Source organism: Lithobates pipiens, unplaced genomic scaffold, assembly GCF_037356315.1.
Source record: "Lithobates pipiens isolate NorthernLeopardFrog02 unplaced genomic scaffold, aLitPip1_a1.2 Scaffold_8, whole genome shotgun sequence".
NCBI classification, from domain to species: domain Eukaryota; kingdom Metazoa; phylum Chordata; class Amphibia; order Anura; family Ranidae; genus Lithobates; species Lithobates pipiens.
Window position 1 is genome coordinate 691550660 of NW_027507903.1, and position 27238 is coordinate 691577897.

General features: G+C 46.5%; 1 protein-coding gene across 1 annotated transcript; it reads left to right on the forward strand.

The window, feature by feature from the left end:
* Positions 1-20683: 20683 nt before the first annotated feature.
* On the forward strand, positions 20684-25348 carry LOC143962411 (E3 ubiquitin-protein ligase Midline-1-like). Its single transcript, XM_077471693.1, has one exon. The coding sequence runs from the start codon at positions 20743-20745 to the stop codon at positions 22312-22314; it is 1572 nt and encodes a 523-aa protein (XP_077327819.1). The 5' UTR covers positions 20684-20742; the 3' UTR covers positions 22315-25348.
* Positions 25349-27238: the final 1890 nt, after the last annotated feature.

Consider the following 27238-nt stretch of genomic DNA (forward strand, 5'->3'; position numbering starts at 1 on the left):
AATGACTAAACAGTGGCACGCTCGTGTAATAATTGTCCACATATAAATGGTACCCCTTTCCGAATAAGGGTGACACCAAGTCCCACACAATCTTGCCAGCGCTTCCTATGTAGTCAGGGCAGTTCTCCGTGACGTGACTATCTTTGCCCTCATAAACCATAAAACTACATGTGTAGCCTGTGGCCCTGTCACAGAGCTTATACACCTTGACCCCGTATCTGGAACGCTTGTTGGGAATGTACTGTTTGAATGACAAGAAAACATAATCAGGGACTCATCAACGCAGACAACTTGATGGGGAGTAAACAAGTCTGCGAAACGTTGGTTGAAGTGGTTTATGAGGGGCCGAATTTTGTAGAGCAGATCGTATGCAGGGTCTCCATGAGGACGACAGAGTTCATTGTCGTTGAAGTGCATGAACCGCAAAATCATCTCGTATCGTGCCCTGGACATGGAAGCAGAGAACACACGCATATGGTGAATTGGGTCAGTGGACCAATATGACCGCAACTCACTCTTTCTGGTTATGCCCATGTTGAGGGAGAGGCCCAGAAAGATCTTAAATTCGGAAACTGTAATTGGTTTCCATTGTCTTTCAAGGGCGGACCGAGGAATAGCGCCGATGTGTTGACCTGCGTACAAATTGCTTTGGTCCACCATAGATCTATAGAGATCTTCTGCGAAAAACAGTGAGTAAAAATCAAGTGTCGTAAAATCAACTGTTTCCACCTGAATGCCGGGTTGGCCAGTGAATGGGGGAAGTACTGGTTCTGCAGAAGTGGTGGGCACCCAATCAGGATTGGCGAATTCTGCAGGAAGGGCACTATGGGCACGACAGGCCCGTCTTTGTCTTCTTCTTGGTGACAGTGGGACACTACTTGTGCTTGCCACCTCGCCAGCTTGAACTGCAGTTATGGGACTCGCCACGTCACCACGTGATACTGCAGTGCTGGATGTACTACCAGGGTGTACTAGACCGCTGGTGCTTGCCAGTTCACCAGAAGGAATAGCGGCTCTAGTACGTCTCTGCTCCATACGAGGGACCTGCGGTTCCTGCACCTCAACACCAGAAGAAGTTCAGGATCGGGTACGCCTGACCTCGGCAGGGACCTCATCTCCGTCGTCAGAGCTATCTGTCATGGAGCCGCTGTCCTCTACAGGATCGTATTCTGAGCCTGAATCTGACAGATGAGTGACTTCCTCTTCATCTGTCATGCTCAGAAACGTGTAGGCCTCTTCACTAGTGTACCTTCGCTTTGCCATTTTGGGCTCTAAATTTAGGGGTACAACTAGTGAGACTCACAGGTAAAAGAGCTCCTGGCTGTCAGCGACTGTATCAAAACGCTACCAAAAAAACTTTTAGCGATCGCAGGGATCAGGCCTGACTTTGTGAACTCTCCAGTTATGTGTGTTGTGTTTTGTAAGTGACAGTGATCGATCGATACTGCACTTGGGTGAGCTGGGCGGAGGGGCTAAACGCATGTGCTATCAGGTATCTGGGCTGATCCCGCTAACAATGCATTTTTGGAAAACCTAAACTGCTGGGGATGCTAGTATAGACCTGATCAGATCAGATATTGATCTGTTCAGATACTATACTAAGGGAGGTGTATGCTGCGTGCATGGGTGTTAGCGGTACTGGCACTAACCTGACGCTGCCTGGGGCAACGCAGACCCTATCTGACCCTAAAACCTACCTTATATCACCCACCGGGTGATCAGGGGGTTAAACCTTTAATAGGTAATAAATGGCGGGTGCCCTGAAACTATAAAAAAATAACTAACTAACCAGCGTCACCCGTAACAGTTATATGGTGATCACTGGTGAAAGAGTTAACTAGGGGCAATCAGGGGGTTAAAACCTTTATGCGCGTAGTATATTGGGGTCCCTGATGCTATAAAAAGCTGCAGCGATCCTAAATACCTACCTGCCTAACTAGCGTCACCTGTGACATTAATACAGCGATCAGAAAAACGATCGTTTAGTGACACTGGCGACGGGGGGTGATCACAGGGTTAAACCTTTATTGGGGGGGTTAGGGGGTACCCTAGACCTAAAGGGGGCTAACCCTAACTGCCCTAACAGTTATTGCAGTCACAAATGACACCAATGCAACTCACTGATCCTCTCTTCTCGGTGCCGGAACGAAAAAGACCGACACGAAGAGAGATTACATCACTTCCTCTGCCTGTGTTTACATTACAGGAGAGGAAGTGATCCAGAGGAAGGATTTCATTCGTCAAGAGCGATCGCGAGGGGGTGGCCATGAATGAATGGCCGCCCCCTCATCTCGGATCACTCCTGAACGGATTCCGACCGCTGCAGGCACCGGGGGGGGGGGCCCGATCGAGCCCCCCACCCGCGGGAAGGCATGGACGTACAGGAACGCCAATATGCCTGCCCGTGCTATTCTGCCGACGCACATCGGTGCGCAGCGGTCGGCAATTGGTTAATCGAAACGAATCCCATTTTACTAATTTCCCCAATAACCTGGATTTAATTTCCAACCAAAGGTTGTCTGAACCAGTTACAATATATCCATATTATTAATAAAATTGTTAAACTCATATCAGAAATGAATACTCAAGTGATAATCTCAATATCACATCCTAATTCTAATATATATCCACAGATATATTTCCTTGAAGGAGGACGTTTTACGTAAATTCCCTGTTTGAAATGCACTGTTTCCACTATCAAAGGATATTTCATTTGTGTAATACGCGGTTAAATATAACCTTCACTTACAGAAAACAGATTCAAAATAATTGTGATCACATTGTTTATCATTAGATTAATTAACCCGACACATTTTGTTATAAATGTTTTGTCTAAAAAAACTGAAATTGGCACACGGTGTCCTTCCAGCTTATCACCGACCTCTCATCCCAGCTCCATTATTTCATGAGAGAGCAAAGGAGGGGGTCACATCTGTATACATGACACACACAAGAGAGAGAACTAAAGGTTCCAGCATTCACACACATACACCAATATCTCTCTAAAATCACTTACATTTGTCCCATTTGTACACAACACAGGCATATCATTGTTAAAAATGGGGAGCAACAATGTTTGGGACTTTAAATGAGGTATATGTAGGGGCCGTTCAAAACCCCTCCTCCATCCCGGGTTCAATTCTAGAAAAAAAGGAGAGCAACGGGCGGGACTTTAAATGAGGCACAGGGAAGCAAGAAAATCTGATTAAATAAAAAACAGGTTTTAATAAGTTCAAATAGTCATATATTGCACATATTTTTACACATAATCATAAATTAATAGTTAGAATTTCATCAAAATATACATTCCAACAAGGACTTGATAGTACATACATGAGAATCTTCACATAAAATAAATACCAGTTATCTATGGATATGTGGCACTCTGAAGTGTCACCTAAAAATAAATAAAGACAAAAATCGGAATGAATCAAAGATGGAACGTTCATTCTTTGTTAAAAGATGTGTATACAACATGGGAGTTGACAGCTCTACGCGTTTCGTGACCTTTTTATCACTCATCAGGAGCAGAACCATGAAGGTAGCCTATGGATAAAGAAAACAACCATATTTGGAAATATCTAGGGAAAAAGCTGGACAAATATACAATGTGGAGAAACCCACATGTATCCTTGATCCATAAATTTGCATATATACCTGCGCAGAGGTGGTGCAGGACACCGGTAGTCAGGCCAAGCCATAGATGCCACAGACCGGGGTTGAGGGGGCAGGATCAAAGCAACAACCAAACGCACGAATGGCAACCCAAGCAGGTCCAAGTGTAGGATGAGACACAGATTCAGTGTTTGAAAATGGAGTGATGGGTGCTGATGGAACATCTAAAAGTGAATCAATCAAAAAATCTAAATGTGATAAGGGAATGTGGGGAGAATAAGTGGTGTTGAGAAAAGAAAGGGGAAAGGAATGAAAATAAAAAAAAGGAGAATGAAAATGAATATGGAAGAAAAAATGAATAATCATCATAAAATGATATAATAAAAAGTGCAAGGAAAGGTTGGATAAAGGGATGTGAATTGGAAAAACTTAGGTGATGAGAATTACAGAAGTGAGATCAGGTGAGTGAAATTAGAAAAGTAGCAAAAGGGAAGAATAGTTCTAGAATAAAAGAAATACAGATGTAAGGGTGCGTAAGAATACTTGAGTGGAGGTAAAAAAAAACATAATGTGTGTGTTTGAAGGGGAATGTAGCAAAAGACTGCAGAAGAAAGATAAGACCTAAGTATAGGAACCTGCTCAGGGAAGAGAACCCATGCAGAGGGCGCCGCCCTAGACCTACCCCCTACGCCATGTAGCCGATACAGGGAAGGGCAAGGGAAGCATCACCAGCTGCCCGCCATGCCAGCCAGGCTTGGCAGCCGCGAGCGTCGGACCGAGCCCTTCAATCGTCGGAGATCTACAACCAAGCAGCCGGTATAAGTACGCCACGAGGACGCCGAACTTCCGCCGCTGTAAACATGACGTCGATGCGCAGTGGACCCCGCCAGCCATATCATTCTCTCACTTTCTTATAACTCTTTAATATTTCCCTGCTTCAGTTCTGCTTTCTTTATTTTGTTCTGATATCCTTTGCATCCCATGTATTGTAATCCCGTACTTCACATACTCTAGCTTCTATGATTCTATGATCAGACGGGCAGCCATAGTGCTCATCCCATCTTCCCTCTCTGACAACATATAAAGTATTCTGTTTTGACTCTAATAGTTGTAGTGCCTGACCCCAAATTCATCCCACAACTTAACATGAAAATGTCCCTTTCTGTCTCGTGTTAATTGTCACCCTTCATGCATCCTGCTCACACAGATAGATGTTTCTCTAGTTGTTTACGATTCTTAGTCCCTGTATCCCCCAGGGGGACCATCACCCGGGTCATCCCCAGAATCTCCCATCCTCGCTGGGGCCAGGGAACTCACCTGCCCCCTGGTGTCTGGAGAGGAGAACTGCAGCACACACAACCTCTCTGCTACAGAGACTGATGTGACTGTGGGGGAGGGGACATTAGAGTGTAAGCTCCTCTGTACAGAGACTGATGTGACTGTGGGGGGAGGGGACATTAGAGTGTAAGCTCCTCTGTACAGAGACTGATGTGAATGTGGGGGAGGGGACATTAGAGTGTAAGCTCTTCTGTACAGAGACTGATGTGACTGTGGGGGGAGGGGACATTAGAATGTAAGCCCCTCTGTACAGAGACTGATGTGACTGTGGGGGGAGGGACATTAGAGTGTAAGCTGCTCTGTACATAGACTGATGTGACTCTGAGGGAGGGGACATTAGAGTGTAAGCTCCTCTGTACAGAGACTGATGTGACTGTGGGGGGGAGGGGACATTAGAGTGTAAGCTCCTCTGTACAGAGATTGATGTGACTGTGGGGGGAGGGGACATTAGAGTGTAAGCTCCTCTGTACAGAGACTGATGTGACTGTGGGGGGGAGGAGACATTAGAGTGTAAGCTCCTCTGTACAGAGATTGATGTGACTGTGGGGGGAGGGGACATTAGAGTGTAAGCTCCTCTGTACAGAGATTGATGTGACTGTGGGGGGAGGGGACATTAGAGTGTAAGCTCCTCTGTACAGAGACTGATGTGACTGTGGGGGGAGGGGACATTAGAGTGTAAGCTCCTCTGTACAGATTCTGATGTAATTGGCTCAGTGTTCTCTGTACAGCACTGCGGTATATGTCAGAGCTATATACATGTATAATAATATTGTGTGACTGTGGGGGAGGGGACATGTCGGAGATATAACACAGTAAAGAAGATATAGATCTGTAAAATGTTGTATTTCTGGTTTCTCCGGTAGAAATCTCTTTGTTGATGAATATTTCTTGTAGGGACGGGTTCTGTGTACAGAAATACGAGGAAACATCCATTGGGGAAATATGATTGGTGTGTGGCGGGGGAGGGGTCAGATAACGATCGATCTCGGTGAAAAGGACTCGGCTGTTTTCTGTAATAGGAAAGTGAAGTTGATTTGGTTTCTATGAAATAAAATTGAGATGAAAGTTCCCGATGTTAGTACAGTATGATGAGAGGCGCTCGCACTGATCACGCCCCGCACCAACGTGGGACATTCCGAGATAAATGGATAAATCATGTGCTGCGATTTCCCCGGAATGATCTGCTGAACCTGCAGCAAAATCTACATTGATAAGAGAAGTGATGAGCCTATAAAATGAAATCCAAGGATGAGATAATAATATAGAAGTGTCTCCAGTCATCATATAGAGAGAATATACACCGGGGGGGCGTAACTAGAACCTTCAGGGCCCCGGTGCAAGAAACCATGATGGGGCCCCTTCCATCCGAGCTCCGGGCCCCCAATTTTATTACGGTGTCCCTGAACATCCTCCCGAAACCGTGCTTCCCGCATGACCCCCGGGATGTGCATCCAGCGCAATCACAGCGGCCCTTTACCATGTGATGTCAGCTGATCACATGTAAACAGACTGTCCGGTTATCTGCAGCCCTTTCCTCCCACGCTGTGTCTGTTAGGAAAGGACTGCCATTAACCAGGGCCCAAATAATCAGTGCCATCTATCAGTGCCCAACAGTGGCTCCCATTGGTGTCCCCTATCAGTGCCTTCTATCAGTACCTTCTCAGTACCCCCTATCAGTACCTCCCTTCAGTGCTCAGCAGTAAATCCTATCAGTGTCTCCTATCAGTGCCTTCTATCAGCATCCGCTATCAGTGTCCGCTATCAGTGCCCGCTATCAGTGCCTTCTATCAGTGTCCGCTATCAGTGCCTTATATCAGTATCCGCTATCAGTGCCCGCTATCAGTGCCTTATATCAGTGTCCCCTATCAGTGCCTTCTATAAGCTTCCACTATCAGTGCCTTCTATCAGTGTCCGCTATCAGTGCTTTCTATCAGTTTCCGCTATCAGTGCCTTCTCTGTGTCCCCTATCACTGCCTTATATCAGTGCCTTCTATCAGTGTCCGCTATCAGTGCTTTCTATCAGTTTCCGCTATCAGTGCCTTCTCTGTGTCCCCTATCACTGCCTTATATCAGTGCCTTTTATCAGTGCCTTCTATCAGTGTCCGCTATCAGTGCCTTCTATAAGTTTCCACTATCAGTGCCTTATATCAGTGTCCGCTATCAGTGCTTTCTATCAGTTTCCGTTATCAGTTTCCGCTATCAGTTCCTTCTATCAGTTTCCGCTATCAGTGCCTTCTATCAGTTGCACCTATCAGTGCCTTCTATCAGTTGCACCTATCAGTGCCTTCTATCAGTGTCCGGTATCAGTGCCTTCTATCAGTGTCCGGTATCAGTGCCTTCTATCAGTGTCCGGTATCAGTGCCTTCTATCAGTGTCCACTATCAGTGCCTTCTATCGGTGTCCGCTATCAGTGCCTTCTATCGGTGTCCGCTATCAGTGCCTTCTATCGGTGTCCGCTATCAGTGCCTTCTATCGGTGTCCGCTATCAGTGCCTACCCATTTCAGATTCCTGTCCACTTTAACCATTAATCTAGGGGCTCAGTATAGGGGAACCGCACCTTCGGTTCATATATAGCGCTCCTCTTGCGCTGGGCATTTTTGAGGGTCTCTTTCCCTTCATTCTCTTACTTAATTGAATGCCCATAATGACTGGCCAGTCTTCTCTACGTGTGTCTATACCCTCTTGTCTCTGAACTACTTTATCTATCAGATGTACTACATATACCTGTGATCAGCACTATTCTTCCCTTTCTCTATAACACTCCGATGGACAGTAGGCGGGGACAACATAACATATAACCCCCAATCAATACATTTAGATTAAGGGGAGTAAAATAGGTTCCCTTTGTCCCAACAATGCCTTCCGATCAAGGAAGTCTGATAACTCAAATGTAAGCAAAATACTTACCTCCGCCGGCTGATTATCAGAAATTCCCGGATCCTCTCCAGCTCCTCGTTTCGGATTCTCAGGGTCACCTGTAAATCCCCTCCTAGGCAAAGCTCGTCATCTGACCTGGAAATTTATAGATAGGCAACTCCTATCCTCATATTGATTAGTGGTTCCAAATTAACCACTTGCCGCCCGCCCTATAGCAAATAGGTGGCGGCAAAGTGGTTTCATAATCCTGACCGGACGTCATATGACGTGATCAGGATTATGAGCCGCTGCGCGCCCCCGGGGGCGCGCATCGCGGCGATCGTTGTTGCGGGATGTCAGTCTGACACCCGGCAACTACGATCTCGGTAAAGAGTCTCCGACGGAGACTCTTTACCACGTGATCAGCCGTGTCCAATCACGGCTGATCACAGTGTAAATAGGAAAAGCCGGTGATTGGCTTTTCCTCACTCGCGTCTGTCAGACGCGAGTAGAGGAGAGCCGATCGGCTGCTCCTCTGACAGGGGGGGTCTGTGCTGATCGATTATCAGCACAGCCCCCCCGAGGATGCCCACACTGGACCACCAGGGACGTCACTAGACCACCAGGGATGCCAAGGACAAAGGTATGCCACCCTAGACCACCAGGGATTGCAATCAGTGCCACAATGGATGCCAATCAGTGCCCATAATGGATGCCAATCAGTGCCCACAATGGGCATCACTGATTGGCATGCATTATTGATTGGCACTGATTGGCATCCATTAGTATAATATATTATAATACAATGCCGCCTATCAGTTCCCATCTGTGCCGCCTATCAGTGCCTACCCATGCCCACCTGTGCTGCCTACCCATGCCCACCTGTGCCGCCTACCCATGCCCACCTGTGCCGCCTAACCCATGCCCACCTGTGCCACCTATCCATGCCAATCCGTGCCAATTTGTGCCACCTATCAGTGCCCATCCGTGTCGCCCATCAGTGCCACCCATCAGTGCCGCCTATCAGTGCCACATATCGGTGTCCATCAATGCCACCTCATCAGTGCCACTTCATTGGTGCCACCTCATCAGTGCCCATCAGTGCCGCCTTATCATTGCCCATCAGTGTAACCCCATCAGTGCCCATCAGTGAAGGAGAAAATGTACTTATTTGCAAAGTTTTGAAACTGAAACAAAAAAAAAAACATTTTTTTTTTCAAAATTTTCGGTATTTTTTTATTTGTTTAGCAAAAAATAAAAATCCCAGAGGTGATCAAATACCACCAAAAGAAAGCTCTATTTGTGGGAAAAAAATGATAAAAATTTCATTTGGGTACAGTGTAGCATGACCGCGCAATTGTCATTCAAAGTGTGACAGCGCTGAAAGCTGAAAATTGGTCTGGGCAGGAAGGTGTTTAAGTGCCCGGTATTGAAGTGGTTAATAATAACTACTGCAGGAGGGAACAGACACAAAGGATACACTCCGCATCTTTCCAAATAACTGTTCTGTTATTATGATGCAATTGAAGGTTTTTATACACATGATTACGGAGGTATCACATTAATATTACAATTGTACATTTATGGTAACAAGGGGCGTAACATAGGCAGGCTAATTCTAATCAGGACTCGAAAGAATGCAAACATGTAATGAAGACATTATTAGTGCCGTGTGCACAGTGAAGGCAGTGTGCAATACATACACAATAGAATACAATTATATACAGAACCTACACATTTCCTTTACAATTAGACATGCTACCTGCCAATAGAACTTAACTTAACTTAGAACTTAACCAAAAAGTGCATTCTATGCATCCAAAAATATAGAAAATATAAATAATCAAATCATTATTCATCCAAAAAATAAAATTAAAGCCTCATGCATGTATCCTGCTTCTTAATATAGGGGGTCAACAATTCCAAGAGTTGGTGAAAGCAGGGGTCCATCATCCGGAGATAATTCTGAAAATCATCTGGATTATTCTCCTGGAGCTCCCGCAGCAAAGGCATATGACATAATTGATCACAATTAATAAAGCAACCAATTTTTTGTCCAAGAAATCCTCTTCCTTCTGTTCCTGGACTGAACTTAGGTCTCTAGAGGCTCTTTACAGGTGCAATACAGGAGCTATTTTTAGTGCTGTAGTGCCTGTAAAGCGCCTCCCTCAGTGTGGAAGTAGCCTAACAATGAGGGAAGGCAGCAAGACTGCAGTAGGACTGACAGCTGAATAGGAATTAAAACCCGCCAAGGCTAGCAGCACTGGAAAAGGAGAAGATAAATAAACATAGTGGAGGAACCGGTTTGCTAGTAATACAAGTCTTGAGGCGTCACATACCCAGCACAGGAGCTCAGAGAGCGAGGCAGCTCAGCCACGCCCGGCCAGCACGTTCTCAGGAAAAAACATTTACTCCATTGCTAAGCAACGGATGGGGCCCGGAGCTGCCGCACGGCTTCCCACCACTCCCGTGGTCACTGCCTGTCAAGGTCCATAAGGACCCATTCACACTAGAAACTGCACATCTACTGCACGTTTTTCTGTATAAATGCATTTGATGTGCGTTTTACATGCAGGTGACGCACGCTTTTCTATCTGTATTTGTCCTGTGAGGTCCCTTCCTTCTTCTTCTTTTCCCTGGGCTTCTATCTGCACTGTGGTGCGTTGTAGTGCATTTGTATGCATTTGTGTAGAAAGATTATCCACACACCAATAGTTGCAGTTGCATTTTTGCGCATTTGCGGTGCTGAAAAATGTAGCATGCTTTTGCTGACTGAACTGCACTGCAATAATGTGAACTACACCCATAGGTTGCCTTGATTTTGGTCTGTTTATACAGTTTAGTGCCGTCCAAAGTGAGTCCCACTGCAGGCCACTGCCTTAGGTATGAAAGGGCCCTAAGAAATATTGTGCATCACAGTGCTCCGCCTAATGCCTCATACACACGATCGCACATTCCAACCACAAAATCCATCAGATTTCTTTGGACGGATTTTGTCTGAAATTGGTGTTGCACACACACGGTTGGACAAAGTTATCGGAAAATGCTGGGACGAGTTTCACCAGCACACAGGAACCTCTTGCATTAGGGGAATTACCTTATAAGCTGTAGATCCACATTAATACCAAACTAAAGTTGAAGCACACTTGTGGGCTACCTAGTTGTCCCGATACCAAAGCTGGCAAGAACCAGAGCGATTGTTATAATTATAATTCATTTTACCCTCTAGAAATGTATCATTAAATTCTATTGACAAGTGTCTGTTTGGATTCTACTAGTTTGTCAAACTCCTCACACCAATATGAACATCACATATATCATGTACCGCCGTCATCACTGGGGTACTAAAGCTCGGTGGAGATGCGGAGTAGACCCAGCAAATGGTCCTGTTCACTTTCTCAGCTAGTTGGAGAATACAATTTAAACAATAAGTTGTGCTGCTTTCCATCGTTACCCTTGTCAAAATATACTAAACTAAAAAATATAAAGAAAGATACTCCTCATCCTTTGGTGTAGTTGAACAGCTTCTTGTAGTGGCTGGTGTGGATCCAGTTGTCTCGTCCATCAAGTTTCTTTACAATGACCCAGTCACCTGGTTGGAAAGAATGTAAACTGGTTATTGCGTCAGGGTCCAGGAGGGACTCATGATCCCCGTGGTGGACCTGTTGAAGTTCATGTTACAGTAATTGCCCCCACCCCATAAGCTGAGAATATAGGTGACAGCTGCTGAGGAAAGTACAAGGTTGACCTCCAAACAAACCTCATATGGAAATAACCCAGACATGTGGAAACGTAATGACTGTGGTCACTCCATAACCTGTGCGTGGCTTACCATCTGGGGTGTAATACCTGGAACCATTGACAAAAAGGTTCTTATGGGAGAGTCCTTCACCCGACTGCTGGTTGCTGATTCAAATTCCATCAAAGAAAGACAGTCGTCCTACTAGGTCACAAACTTGGCTAGAATTAGAGCGGTTAGTATTATTGGTTTGAAAATTGTCATTCTCACCATTATCATCCCCCTTTTTCTTCCTCTTTTCATACTGGAGGAAGACGCACAGGGTTTAGAATGGTGCAAAAAAATAATGAAAACAGTGAAATAGCCTATGATACTTTTACCTTCTCAGGCGTGTATTTATATATGTGTACAGCTATCTACATACACCCGCTCTCTATGTACATACACTTTCAGAAACTCCTTGGACCCAAAAAGATACTTATAAACAAAAGTTATTACTCCGTCCTTCGGATTTAACCTGCAAAGAATGGTAAACAACACAACATTCGTGTAGATTGGTAAATTGTCACCGACATTCCTCAAAACCGATAATAACTAAATCCTCTGTAACCCTTACTTTAACGTTCCTATTAAAATACAACACCCGCGACACATAAGAGGGCTGTCACGGTGGGTTCAAACATATTCTTGTTACCACATACAAACATGAGAAGACTAAACCATGAGACCAATAGGGATGAGCTTGGTGTTCGAGTCGAACGCATGTGGGCCGTTTTGTGCCAAATTCCTGTAGCGCTCACAGCCCACAATGCACTGCGCCATCGCAGTGCATTGCTGGCTCATGATTGGCCAAGCATGCACTGTGACCCCGCATGCTTGGTCAATCACAGCGCCGGCAGCGAGGAGAGCCATGATTGGCCACAGGCAGGATACACGCCCCACTCTATATAAGGCTGCCAGCGCAGCGGCCTTGTGCAGTGTTTTTCCGGCGTGCAGGGAAAGAGCAAGATAGACAGGGACAGTGTGTTCTATTATTTTCTCAGGCATCTGCAGGAGTTAGTGGGTGTTGTGTGCCTCCAGCACAGCCCAGTATACACCTGTATCTACCCTTTATTGCTGGTGTTCTATCATACAGGCATCTGCAGCCTTTACAGTGGGTGTTGTGTGCCTCCAGCACAATATACACTACCCAATTGCTGGTTTTCCCATCTCCCTGCAGGCCATTACTATGTCTGGAAGGCCAACAAGGAGAGGCAGACAGCCATGAGCCAATAAAAGAGCGCAAGCAGGCTCTGTGTCTAGAGACAACAGTGCTGGTCGTGGACGCGGTGCATCGTCATCAGCGCGTGGCCATGGGACACGCTTGTCCTTATTTTCGGCAGCTGTACGCGTTGAGCAGCATCATGCCGAAGACTTGGTAGAGTGGATGACAAGCCCTCTTCATCCTCCTCATCCTCTCTCACCCAGGCTCAGGGTACTAGCAAAGCAGCTGCCAATGCATCCTCTTCCCTTGTCTCAATGTCATCAGTGACTCCTTCCATACACCCACCATGTCCTCCTGAGGAGTCCCCCGAACTGTTTGAGCACAGTGTTGGGTACATGCTCCAGGAGGATGCCCAGCGTTTTGAAGGCTCTGATGATGATACTCAGCTAGAGGAAGGCAGTAGCGTGAGCGGAGAGAGAGGGGATGCTCAAGGACAGCAATCTTGCAGTCATGTTCCACAAGCTGCAGCATACTGCCAGGTTTGCTCCAGTGATGAAGAGGGAGGGGATAATGAGGTCACTGACTCCACGTGGGTGCCTGGTAGGAGAGAGGAGGAGGAGGCACATCTCCAATGAGGCAGGATGCCCTTCGGGGCCAGCTTATGGGCAGCACACTGACTGAATCACATCACAGAGCTCCGCCTGTGCAGGGCGCTGCCTCTGTGCGTTATTCTAAAAGTTCTTTGGTGTGGGCCTTTTTTGAGATGAGCGCATCAGATCGCACCACTGCTATTTGCAACATATGTCTCAAGCGTGTATCGTGTGGTCAAAACATCAGGCGCTTGGGCACCACATGCTTGACCAAACATATGTTGACCTGCCATGCAGCTCGTTGGCAAGCGTACCTTAAAGACCCACACCTAAGAACAAAGCGGACCTCTCCTTGCTCCTCATCAGCTAGGATCTCCAACCCCACTAGACCTTCAGTCCTCTCTGAAACCTGCACTGAGAAGAATGAAGGTGTAGAATTAGGTGTGTCACAGCCAAGTACTTGTGGGCACTCTGCTAGCAGTACACCCATGTCCGATTGTAGCAGGCAAATTTCCCTGCCCCAGTTGCTGGACCGTAGAATGAAGTTCACTCCCAGCCATCCACATGCCCAGCGGTTGAATGCTAGCTTGGCTAAATTGCTAGCACTTCAACTGCTGTCTTTTCAGTTGGTAGACTTGGCCCCTTCCGTGAGTTTGTGCAATGTGCGGTTCCTCAGTGGCAGGTCCCCAAACGCCACTTTTTCTCACGGAAGGCTATTCCGGCTCTCTACCGGCATGTGGAAGGCAATGTCCTTGCCTCGCTGGACAGGGCGGTCAGCGGTAAGGTGCATATTACCGCTGACTCATGGTCTAGCAGGCTTGGACAGGGATGTTACCTATCTTTCACGGCTAAGGTTAGACTTGGACACCTTTCCCACCAAAAATCTTCTGGCTTACTGGGTCCTGAGGATGGATCACTGGCCAGAGCTTGCACAGTATGCAATTGAGCTACTGGCCTGTCCTGCATCCAGCGTTCTTTCAGAACGCACCTTCAGTGCTGCTGGTGGCTTTGTAACTGATCACTGGGTGTGCCTGTCCACCGACTCTGTTGATCGACTGACCTTGATAAAGATGAATCAGTCTTGGATCACCACCAGCTACCAAGCACCTAAAGCTGATGTAACCAAATATTTTTTTTTGAAATGTCACATCCCTTCAAGACTGCTTATGCTGATGCTGATGCTGAATGACTGTCCTGTTATGTTGACTGACTATCCTCTTCCTCCTCAATGATCCCGCTGATATCTTGGAAGAACATTTTTGGTTCTGGGTGATGCCACCAGCCCAATTTTGTAGCCCCTGTTTAACAGGGGCATGTAATTACAATTTTTGATGCAATGCTTTGCAGCAGGGCTCATTCCTGCACTACAACTAGAGTATATGGGAGAGGTTGCAGTGTCGTGGCACCAGCACCAGTGCCTAAGGCCCAATTTTTCAGCCCCTGTTTAACAGAGGCATGCAATGCAATTTTTGATGCAATGCTTTGCAGCAGGGCTCATTCCTGCACTCCAAATAGAGTATTTGGGAGAGGTTGCAGTGTTGTGGCACCAGCACCAGTGCCTAAGGCCCAATTTTTCAGCCCCTGTTTAACAGGCGCATGTAATTACAATTCTTGATATAATATTTTACAGCACCATTCCTGCCCCCACCGAGAGTAATTGTGAGGACTTATAGTGTTGTGGCACCAGCACCACCACCACAACCACCAAAGGCCCAATTTTTCTACCACTGTTCAACAATGGCATGTAATTACAATTCTTGATATAATCGTTCACAGCAGGGCGCTCCAGCACCCACCAAGAGTCACTTTGAGGGCTTACAATGTTGTGGAAACACCAACACCTTAGGCCCCCATTTCTACAGAGCATATAGGGCAGGCCCTGGGGCAGGACCCAGGTCCCCAAACCCTTTTTAGGACAGTATTTGCATATTAGCCATTAAAATTAGCACTTTTTATGTCGAATGTTCGAGTCCCATAGACTTCTGGGGACGTGTGTCTTGGTCCCATACAAAGGTAATAATCACAATTCATCCATTTCTATTTCTCATATACATATTACACAACATACAGGTACACAGCCTGCTCAGTCACACACAACATTCACTTTAGGTTTGTATTAAATGGGACCTATAGAGGATATAAATATAGGTGCTCCCCCAATTAATAGACCTACTTACAAAGACAAAAATATAACCTACAATAAAAGTCCCGTCATTATACAGAAAGCGACAAAAAAAATAAGACTCTTCGCCTGGCAGCTCTTACCTCATACAGAGCACAGAGAATCAAGATCCCGAACACAGAGCAGCAAAAATGTTGAGAAATCTTGAAGTATGGTTGTCTTATCATAGGCCGGCCTTTGCTGGTCTGGTTCTGGAGGTCTCTTCCCCCTCGAGGTCCGCTGAATTAGGAAGATCTGTTGGCTTCCTTTCTGGCCCGCCATAAATGTCAGGGAAATTTTAAGCTTCTCCCAATAAGCAAATCATTTCTTTGCCCTTAAAAGCACAAAAACAGCCCTCTTATATAATGGCGGGAAAGTGCGCTTTGTATTTCTCCAGAAGTAACACAGACAGACGCCGGTATCACCTTGAGATTAGCAGAATCCTCCAGAGAATAGCCAGGCTCCCTTTATTTATACTAAAAACATGGATAACAAAATAAGGCGGTGGCTTCAGAATCAGCCAATCAGACGCTTGTATTCATTCAAAAGAACCAATCACACACACATGTATATATTCAAATAGAAATGCAGTAGTGACATGCGGCAATCACATGGCTCTGAACACGATTGTGTGCACACTCCCACTGCTACCAATGATGGGAGCCGTATTCTATCATGGCTCAGAGGGCCATAATTTTGTATGGTTAATAGAGATGGACGAACTTCCGACGGGACGTAATGCGAACTGCGAACTCGGACAAAAGTTTGCAAACCGCAAAGTTTGTGGCGGGCCCCATTGACTTCAATGGCAGGTGAACCTTAAAAACCTCCAGGTCATATTTTCAGCCACAAAATACTTACTAGCTGTGCACACATAGTCCCACCACATGGACACTGATATAACACATGTATGAAGTGAATCTGGGATCGATAACTACAAGCATTCTTTTTTTATCTGTGAAATTTTGACAATTCAGAACTCAGCACATGAAGGCAATGGAGGAGAGGAAAGGTCAGGGTAGGCTATGAAGAGGGTGCAGGAGATGATCACCAGCACCGTGATAGAGATCACTGACACCAGCACCATGATAGAGAGCACTGACACCAGCACCGAGATAGAGAGCACTGACACCAGCACCGAGATAGAGAGCACTGACACCAGCACCGAGATAGAGAGCACTGACACCAGCACCGAGATAGAGAGCACTGACACCAGCACCGTGATAGAGAGCACTGACACCAGCACCGTGATAGAGAGCACTGACAACAGCACCGTGATAGAGAGCACTGACACCAGCACCGAGATAGAGAGCACTGACATCAGCACCATGATATAGAGCACTGACATCAGCACCGTGATATAGAGCACTGACACCAGCACCGTGAAATAGAGCACTGACACCAGCACCGTGAAATAGAGCACTGACACCAGCACCGTGATAAAGAGCACTGACACCAGCACCGTGATAAAGAGCACTGACACCAGCACCCTGACATAGAGCACTGACACCAGCACTGAGATAGAGAGCACTGACACCAGCACCGTGATAGAGAGCACTGACACAGCACCGTGATAGAGAGCACTGGGACCACACCAGCACCGAGATCGAGAGAGAGCACTGACACCAGAACTGAGAGAGAGCACTGACAGCAGCACTGATACCAGCAAGTCGCTGCTGGGCACCAAATCCCTCCCTATCTGCTGGTCCATATCTCCCTCTGAACTCCCCTCCTCTTCCTCTTGTGGGCACTCACGTGACATCACTAGACATGTCATCATCAATGTCACCTTCCCCACCACTATAAGTAGAGATCTCGGAGTAGGCAGCAACACCGGGGACCAACCTCCTCCTTGGGCTGATCTGGCTACTGTCGTCAGACTGCTGAGTGGCGGTTGTTGCTTCCTCCTCTTCCTGATCCAATGCCAAGAGTGGCTGCGCATCGGAAATGTCTTGTGATGGATTGGAAAATAATTCCTGTGACTCAAGCGGAAGGTATGTGGTGGTGGTGGTGTTGGTGGTAGTGTCTTTGGGGGTGCACACAGCAGAGAGTGAAGAAGAAGGTGCAGATTGAGAGGATGAGGAGGGTGCAGAAGAGTAAGGCTGAGTGAGTCACTCAACCAAGCCTGGTGCGTCCTTTAAAGTAATTGAACGCACCTTCTGCAATTTGCCACTTTGGCTCAAGCCTGTTGCTCCTGCCCTACCCCTACCACTCCTGCGGAAGGGCCTGCCTCTTCCTCTGCCTGTCATTTTTTTTTTTCCATAAAGATTTTATTAGTTTTCAGAAAAAAGTACAGCAAAATGTAACAAAATAACAATATGACCAAATGAGTGATAGGTTTCAAGACAAATTATTCCAGGCAAAAGATTACACCAGCATGGTATCATAACTGTCAAATGAGTTTGTTTATTATTATTTTGGCAACTATTCCGGGGCCATCTGTTGGGGCATTGGTGTGTTGGGTTGGATTCACCCACTTGTCCACTTCTGTATTCATGGACATGGGGCACGGCTTCAGGTAGTAGTACCCTGACCAAGCACCCTGTCCGTCAGTTGTAGGGTTCAGATTGTGGCAAGTAGAAGAAAAGAGAAGATAGAGAAGGGTAACGGGGGGGGGGGTATAGGGTGGGGGAAACAGGATGGGGAAGAGGGGTGGGGTCCCGCTCACTTCCCCCTCTGTCTACCGTCCACCTGTTGCAGTCACTAGGTCTGTCGGCTCCCCAGAAAGATCCCACTATAGGGAAGTTGTTCAATGGCAATCAGTTATATAGTCTGTTATAATAAACCCTGATAGGATTGAGAGCTCTTAAAAGTTCTCCAAGACTCCCAGACACCTGAGAAGTTAGTGATTTTGTCATGTGCAGTGAGGATAAGTTCCTCCATTGCCGCTATGCGGTCAACTCTAAAGGTCCATTCCTTCAGCGACGGTGGTTGTGGGGACCTCCAATGTACCGGAATACACAGCCTAGCGGCATTGATTAAGTGTATAGCTACTGACTTGAGATACTTCTTCTGCGGGATTTTGGAAAAGTGTAACAGGTATTGTCCTGGTGTGAATTCCAACGGGAGCGAGGAAATTGCTGTAGTCACTTCATGTATTTTCTGCCAATATGGCTGGATCTGGGGGCAGGACCACCAGATATGGAGAAGGGAACCCTCTTCTGTTCCACAGCGCCAGCAGTGGTCTGGCACTGTCGGGAAAATCTTATGCAACACTTGTGGGGTCTTGTACCATCTTGTTTTTCCTCTGCCTGTCATTTTTTAAATGACCCGGTGACAAAAGTCTCTAGAGAAGTGCAGTATGTATGTGGAAGAAGGTATATAACACCCCGCTTCAATCTGTTGTTTTTGGGGGCCACTGGTCTATCACACCAGTTATAATACTTTTTTTTTATTGCATTTGTCACTCTTTGTAGTATCGCTGCAGAACCGCTCAGCAGTCACAATGCTGCACAGTAGAAATGCACTATACTATGCTTTCTATATGTGCAAGTATTTTATACGTGTATTACACACCTATACACACCTATATACTGCACACCAAATAGTACACCTATACTAGTCCTTAAAAGGCCCTTTGTGGACCTAGTGGCTAGTGATTTGCAGACTGCCCCTCAGTCCCTACACTGATAAAAGACAGCTGCAGAAACGAGCAGTAATCTGCAGCACAGCCCTGCACCAGCACCCTATATATAGTACACCTATACCAGCCCTTAAAAGGACCTTTGTGTAAGAGTAATAGCTAGCTAGTGATTAAACTGACTGTCCCTGCTTCACACAGCGTCCTGTCCCTACACTGACAAAAGACAGCTGCAATCACCAGCACAGCAGTGCACTAAACCCTATATACTGTACTACACCTATACCAGTCCTTAAAAGGACTTTTGTGGACCTAATGGCTAGTGATTTGTGTCACTACAGTCTCTCCCTGCTGCACACAGCGTCCTGTCCCTACACTGACATTAGACAGAATGTAAAATGGCCGCCAGATCAGTCTATTTATAAGGTAGGGGGAATGTCCAATTGTCCATGTGCTGAAATGTCTCAATTGGCTGTCCTGTACCCCATGATGGATGTGTCATCATAGGTCAAAGTTCTTTCACACTGTAAACACATATGTCCGCCGGGCGAACAGCGGCAATAGTCGCGAACAGCGGCATAATCGCGAACACGCAAAATTCGCCACGAAACGACCGCCGGGCCAACAGTTTGGCCATCCATAATGGTTATACTATGGTTCCCATGTACACAGAACTGCTTACTTAGGAGTTTAAATGCGGTCGCCATGGAGTGGCCAGTCCCTTGGTGAGACATAAATAAACATTCTTAAAAGAACAAACAGATCTGTCGTGTCCAAGGAAAGGTTTCCACAGCCAATGGTCTTCCATCAATGTCTGTATGTGCGAATACCCTCACATGAGCGTATTACAGCAAAACTGACACTGGGGGGCGTCTGACAACATACATTACTACAAATGTCCACAACAGAACTATATGTTGTTAGATTTGAACCAGATGACCCCACCATTGAGCTTGACCCCCGACTAAACATAGTTGCATGGAATTTAATATCTGGCTTTTTTAATTTCCTGACATATCCTCATTATGGGATCCATAGTAAAAGCACCGCAATTGAGGTAGATACAAGTACACTGCCGCTCTCTCAGCTGCTGCCACTCACTCAGATAGTTAAATAATAACGTTTTTTGTGCTTTGGGAGGGTCTTATGATGTCGTCTTTAATAAACGCTCCTAGATGCAAACATGTCTAAACGCATCTTAACTGGCGTTTTTAGATGCCGGTTTCATGCTGTCAATAAAAATCTCTCAGAAGAGGTTTCCTCAGCCTCCCGTGTACATTAGGCCTCGTTCTCTGCATGTCGGGGTGTTGGCACAATAATGAAGACATATTTTTGGGGTACAAAGGCTGCAGTATATGCCGTGTATAGTGTAAGCTCAGACTTTATACAACCAAATCCCTTTTCATCATGATGTACTCATCTCCACTTTTCATCTCAATGCTTCTCCACATCCGTCTTCCCCTCTTTCTCTCTTCTAATGTTGGAGGTATAATTCTCATTACTACTGCAAAACGAATCTCCTCCCTTCTGTACTCTGATCTCCGTGTCTATAATATTCATCCAGCCTCACCCTGTGTAGGAGGAAGTCACCCCTCCCCCATCCACATTCCTCTCCGGTGTCAGAGACTTTCAGTCTCGTTTCTCTTCTGCTGTCAGCGATGGCGTCTGGTGATCTGAGAGCCGAGATGGAATGTTCTGTCTGTCTGAACATTTATAACGATCCTGTAATCCTGAGATGTGGTCACAACTTCTGCCGGGTCTGTATTGATCGTGTGCTGGATACACAGGGGGGGTCTGGAGGATATTCCTGTCCTGAATGTAGAGAGAAGTTTCCGGATCGGCCTGCACTGCAGAAGAACATGAAACTACGTAACATAGCAGAGACTTTCCTGTCCACTCAGCCAGACCGAGAGAAGTCCGGGGTCTTCTGTACTTCCTGTGTGGACTCTCCTGTACCTGCTGTTAGATCCTGTCTGCACTGTGAGGCCTATCTGTGTGATAAACACCTGAGAGTCCACAAAAAGTCCCCAGAACACGTCTTATGTGACCCCACCTTGTCCATGGAGAGCAGGAAATGCCCCGTCCATAAGAAGATCCTGGAGTATTACTGCACTGAGGATGAGACCTGTATCTGTATATCTTGTTGTATGATTGGAGGACACACAGGACATAAGATGAAGTCACTGGATGAGGCTTCTGAGAAGAAGAAGGAGACACTGAGGAATGTTCTGCAGAATCTTCTGACAAAGAGAGAGGAGACGGAGGAAAGAGTCCAGAGTCTTCAGGAACACCGGAGGAAAGTAGAAGAAGAAGCAGCCGGTGACACCGAGAGAGTCACTGCCCTGTTTAGAGATCTCAGGAGACGTCTGGAAGAGCTGGAGAAGAGAGTCCTGAGGGACATCTCCGGGAGGGCAGAGCGGATCTCCATCTCCATCCGGGATCTGGAAATAAAGAAGGAGGAGCTGTCCAGGAAGTTGCGTCACATTGAGGAGCTGTGTAACGTGACGGATCCACTGACTGTCTTACAGGAATCAGACACAGGTGACTTGTGTGATACTGAGGATGGAGATAATGAGGAGCGAGAGAGACATGAGGAGCTCCTCCATGATGGAGGGGGTCTGGGTGTGGCGGGGGTCTTACACACAGGTTTATCTGATATAATAACCGAGGTAAATGTATACTCCTATATACAGGGAGCTGCAGACATATTACTGGATGGAAACACAGCTCATAATATTCTACAGATATCAGATGACAGGAAAACTGTATCCAAGTCAGATAGAAAACAGAATCACCCAGAAACACCGGAGAGATTCCAGAATTATCATCAGGTGATGAGCAGTCAGAGGTTCTCCTCAGGGAGACATTACTGGGAAGTGGATGTCGGGGGGGCAGATTGGTGGAGAGTCGGGATGTGTTACCCCAGTATAGAGAGGGGAGGGGGGGAGTCATGGATTGGATGTAATAAGAAGTCCTGGGGATTGGAGAGGGATAATAATCAGTATTGGGTGAGACATGACAGGAAAGAGATCCTCTTACCCCCCAATCCCTCCAGTAACAGAGTCAGGATAGATCTGGATTATGAGGCCGGGCGGATCTCCTTTTATGATCTGTGTGACCCGATCCAACATCTCCACACCTTCACCACCACCTTCACTGAGCCCCTCCATGCTGGGATATGTGTATGGGGAGGTTGTATAAAGATATGTGGGGGGAGGCGGGAGATGTGAGAACTCCGCCCACAGTCTGGTGATGTCACACAAAGCATTGGAATTCATTTAAAGTGTAACTCCACTTTTGTTGAGAAATAAACATTCCCCTCGGGGTGATCTCTGTACATTGTAAGGATCAGAACAACCTTTCTTGTAGATTCCCACCTTTTATTATTCTGAAAAAATCCCTGTTTGTTCCTCTCTGCCTCTGTCCTGAGTGGGTCTAATGGGCGGGGTTTCATAATGATCAGTCAGCTGTGCACCTGCAGGGCTCTAATGAGGAAAGGGGCGGGGTCTGCATCCCTTTAGATGTGATTTCCTATTGGAAGTATCTCTTCCAGAAATGACATTTGTGTTGCAGGGGATGCCTGAAATCTGACTTGTATCTTAGTGCCGACTTCTGGGGAAATCAGTCAGCCAATCACACAAGCAGGAAATTATGTGTCTGGGGGGTGTGGTCAGTACACTCTCTGTGTACACAGCGCCTCCAGGTGGCCATATTGTATTTACAGGAAATTACAGATTGAAAAGGAAAGGTCATTTTTAATAACATCCAATTACAATATGACTTGTGTCCCGATTGTATGCGCTGGATTGTTTTTTCTTTATTTGATATCCCCCCACAAAAGTGGAGTTACCCTTTACTATTCATCCAATAGTATATAGCAGTAGGCGGGGCTTCAGTCTCCGGAAGGTGTTTCTACTATAAATAAATGTGAGATTTCTTATTGATGGCTGTGATTGGGTAGAATATCTGTCCAATTACTGGAGTAAAGCCGGATACACACTATACAACTTTTGTTTGATTTCCTTTAGATTTCCCTTCAACTACGTAGTACAAGGGCCTTCCTGATTGGATAGAAATGAAAAGTGTTTAGGTGTGACCTCATATTATACGGTTCTGGTAAATCTACAGAAGATTGTATAGTGTGTGTCCAGCTTTAGGCCTGATTCACATCGATGGCATTTTTAGTGCTTTTTTGCATTTTGCAGATTTGCCCTACAGAACGTCTTCCATAGGAAACCATGTTATATGGACTGTAGTGCAAATCTACAAAATGTAAAAATGATCCATGACCATGATCAGACATGGGGGGTGGGGTACGGTCACTGTGAGTGAATGGATGGGGTCCCCTCTCCTCTCTCTCCTCCCGCCCCTCCCCCTCCTCTCTCTCCTCCCCACCCCTCCCCCACATGTGATCCCTCTGTGTGGGGTGGCAGCCTGTCAGGTTTTTCCTTCTATCCGGGGCCCCATTAGAGAGATTTCTCCTCATTTCCTGTCCCGGTGACATTTATCTAGACAGGAAATGAGGGAACTCTCCACCAGGAACACAGACTGATATAAGAATGATCTGTTTAGTATAATAAGGAAGGGGAAGGTTTGGAGCCCCTGTCAGGTTTTTATATGTCTGTGTCCCATTGTCACCAGGACAGGAAGTGAGAGGAAATCTCTCTGAGGGAGCCCCGGTCTCCCCCTCCTCCCCCTCCCCCACCAGAGAAGACGATATTCTACAGAGACACGTCATACATTAGTCTGGTAATATGTAGAATAGACGGGAAGAGGGTGAGAGGGGGGAACATTTTGTGGACAATAATCAAATGCAGGCCGAGGCTCTAACACAAATATAAATATACGTTTTTTAGAATATATATATTGTTTTCTTCTTTTCTTTTTTAAAATAAGATAAGGACACATGGAGTCTTGGGATAAGTCACCATTTATGAAGTTTTTTCTAGCCTAGCAGAAAGTATTTTTCCCTTGTAAAAATTGTCAGCTAGAAGGAACATCACATATATATATATATATTGTTTTACAAGCTTAAGAAACAGCAGCAAAACCTCCTGCATCATATCTTTGTTCTACACTTCTACCCCACCTTAGGGTGGTGGCAAGTAGGGCCGGCAGTTTCTGGCTGCTTTTCTCCTATTGGTTTTAGCATTACAGCAGTTCCATTGCGCGGACCGACCCACAAGCTTTCAGAGCGGGGAACATGCTGATCACTAATATACATCACAGTGCTGCCTGCAGTCACACCCTCTGATTGGTTGCTCCGGGTCTCACACTCTGCAGTACCGTGCACCATCCACCGCATTACCACTTCCCACCTGTAGGACGTCATATGACATCCTGGACTTTCAGGGGTTGTAGCTGCAGCTACAGTCACCATCCCGGTATCTTTCTTTCCAGACGGTGATTTCCTGTCATGTAAAAGTCATCCTAGTGACTGATTAGCTGCTGGATTGCTTTTACAGGCAGTGGAAGGGGACATCTCCCCCTCCCCCTCCCACTGCCTCTCCAGGCTCTCCTGTGTGATCGGGGAGCCCGGTACTCCATCCGACAATTCCTCCCCGTTTTCCATAGAGCTGGCTGTGGACTGGATAGTCCCCGGCCATCTCTATGATCCTGGGAGGCTGGAAGTGACATTGTGATGTCACTTCCTGTTCTGGCAGATGTAAACACCGCCATTTTTTCCTGGAAAGCAGAGATCAATGATTTTTTTATCTCATACTTTCCAGGGTAGAGGAGAGATCTGAGGTCTTATAGACCCAACATCTCTCCATAAAGAGGACCTGTCATGTCTTATTTCTACCACAAGGGATTTCTTGTCATAGCAATAAAATTGATAAAAAAATTAATACAGAAATAAAGGGACAGTTTAAAAAAATATATAATAATAATAATACATATTATTTTAAGTGTCCCCACCCCCTGTGCTCACACGCTTATGTAAGTCACACCCACATATGTAAATGGTGATTTCCCACACATGTGAGATGTCACCACAAACGTTATAGTGAGAGCGATAATTCTATCACCAGATCTCCTCTGTAACTCTAAACTGGTAACCTGTAAAAAAAACATTAAATTGTTGCCTATGGAGATGAAGTATCGTAGTTTGGCGCCATTTTACGATCGTGTGCAATTTGAAAGCTTGATGTGTTTGGTATCTATTTACTCAGCATAACATTATCTTTTATATTATAGCAAAACTTGGCTTATCGATTGTGTTATTTGCATTAAAATTCATTAAAGTGTATTTTTCCCAAACAATTTGTGTTTCAAAAATTGCAGTGTAAATACCGTGAGACATAAAAAAATGGTATCAACCACCATTTTATTCTGTAGGGCCTCTGCTTAAAAAAAAGAAATATATATATATATATATATATATATATATATATGTTTTCATATTATAGTTCTTCTCTTTATAGTACTTGGCAGTGTTACAGAGAGCTATGGAAGGGGGTTCCTTATCACAGTGGTTCTCACCCTCAGTCCTCAACTCCCCCCAACAGGCCATGGGGGCTCCCTGCTGGACCGTAGAAAGAAGTTCACTCCCAGCCATCCACATACCCAGCGGTTGAATGCTAGCTTGGCTAAATTGCTAGTAGACTCGGCCCCCTTCCGTGAGTTTGTACAATGTGCGGTTCCTCAGTGGAAGGTTCCCAAATGCCACTTTTTCTCACGGAAGGCGATTCCGGCTCTCTACCGGCATGTGGAAGGCAATGTCCTTGCCTCGCTGGACAGGGCAGTCAGCAGTAAGGTGCATATTACCGCTGACTCATGGTCCAGCAGGCATGGACAGGGACGTTACCTGTCTTTCACGGCCCATTGGGTCACTCTTCTGGCAGCTGGGAAGGATGCAGGACAAGGTGCAGTAGTGTTGGAGGTTGTTCCACCACCATGCCTCCAAAATGCTACTACTGGTTGTGACACACCTCTCTCCTCCACCCCCTCCTCTCCGCCCTCCGACAGGGACAACTGACCCATGTGCCCTGTGTGGCTCACGTCCTTAACCTGGTGGAGCAGCGGTTCTTGGGAAGGTACCCTGGCTTACAGGATGTCCTGAAGCAGGCCAGGAAAGTCTGTGTGCATTTCCGCCGATCATTTAATGCCTGTGCTCGGCTGGCTGAGCTCCAAAAGGAGTTGAACCTGCCCAAGAACCACCTTATATGTGACATGCCCACCAGGTGGAACTCAACGTTGGCCATGCTGCAGCGGCTGCACACGCAGCAGAGAGCCATCAATGAGTACCTGTGAAACTACGGCACCAGGACAGGGTCAGGGGAGCTCAGTTTTTTCTCACCACGCCAGTGGGGCATGATCAGGGATGCATGCACTGTCCTGTCACCGTTTGAGGAGGCTACAAGGATGGTGAGCAGTGACAGTGCATGCATCAGTGACACTGTACCTCTTCTCCACCTGTTGTGGCATACGCTGCATGGAATAATGGACAGGGTACTTGAGGCAGAACAGAGGCAGGAAGAGGAGGACGTGCCTCTCAAGGCCCCCTTTATTCAGACAGTGTTCCTGCTGTCCCACCAATCACACAGGAGGAGGATGATTGTGTCAGCATGGAGGTGGAGCCTGGCACTCAACAGCAGCAGTCTTGTAGGGATGATTTATAGTACCAAGAAACCCGTGGACTTGTACGTGGCTGGGAGGAGGTAGCTGCGAATCATGTTGTCCTTAGTGATCCAGAGGATTCCGGACCGAATGCCTCAGCTAACCTACGCTGCATGGCCTCCCTGATCCTGCAAATCCTGCAGAAGGATCCTCGTATTCTTCGGATCAAGGAGAGGGACCATTACTGGCTGGCCACTCTCCTTGATCCACAGTACAAGAGTAAGGTTGCGGACCTTATCTTGCCATTGCAGAGGGAGCAGAGGATGAGACATCTTCGGGAGGCCTTGCAGAAAGGTCTGTGCAACGCGTTCCCAGAGACTGGGAGGTTACAAACTCTTGGTCCTGGACAACTTGTTGCTGAGGCTGAGGCGCCAGAAGGAGCGGTGGGGAAAGGTGGCCATCTGATCTATGCTTTCAGACAATTATTTAGTCTGCAGCCCCAAGGTATGATTGGTTCCAGCACCCATCGCCAGCGTCTAATTTACATGGTGCAGGAATACCTAGGGGCAAGGTCAGACTTGGACACCTTTCCCA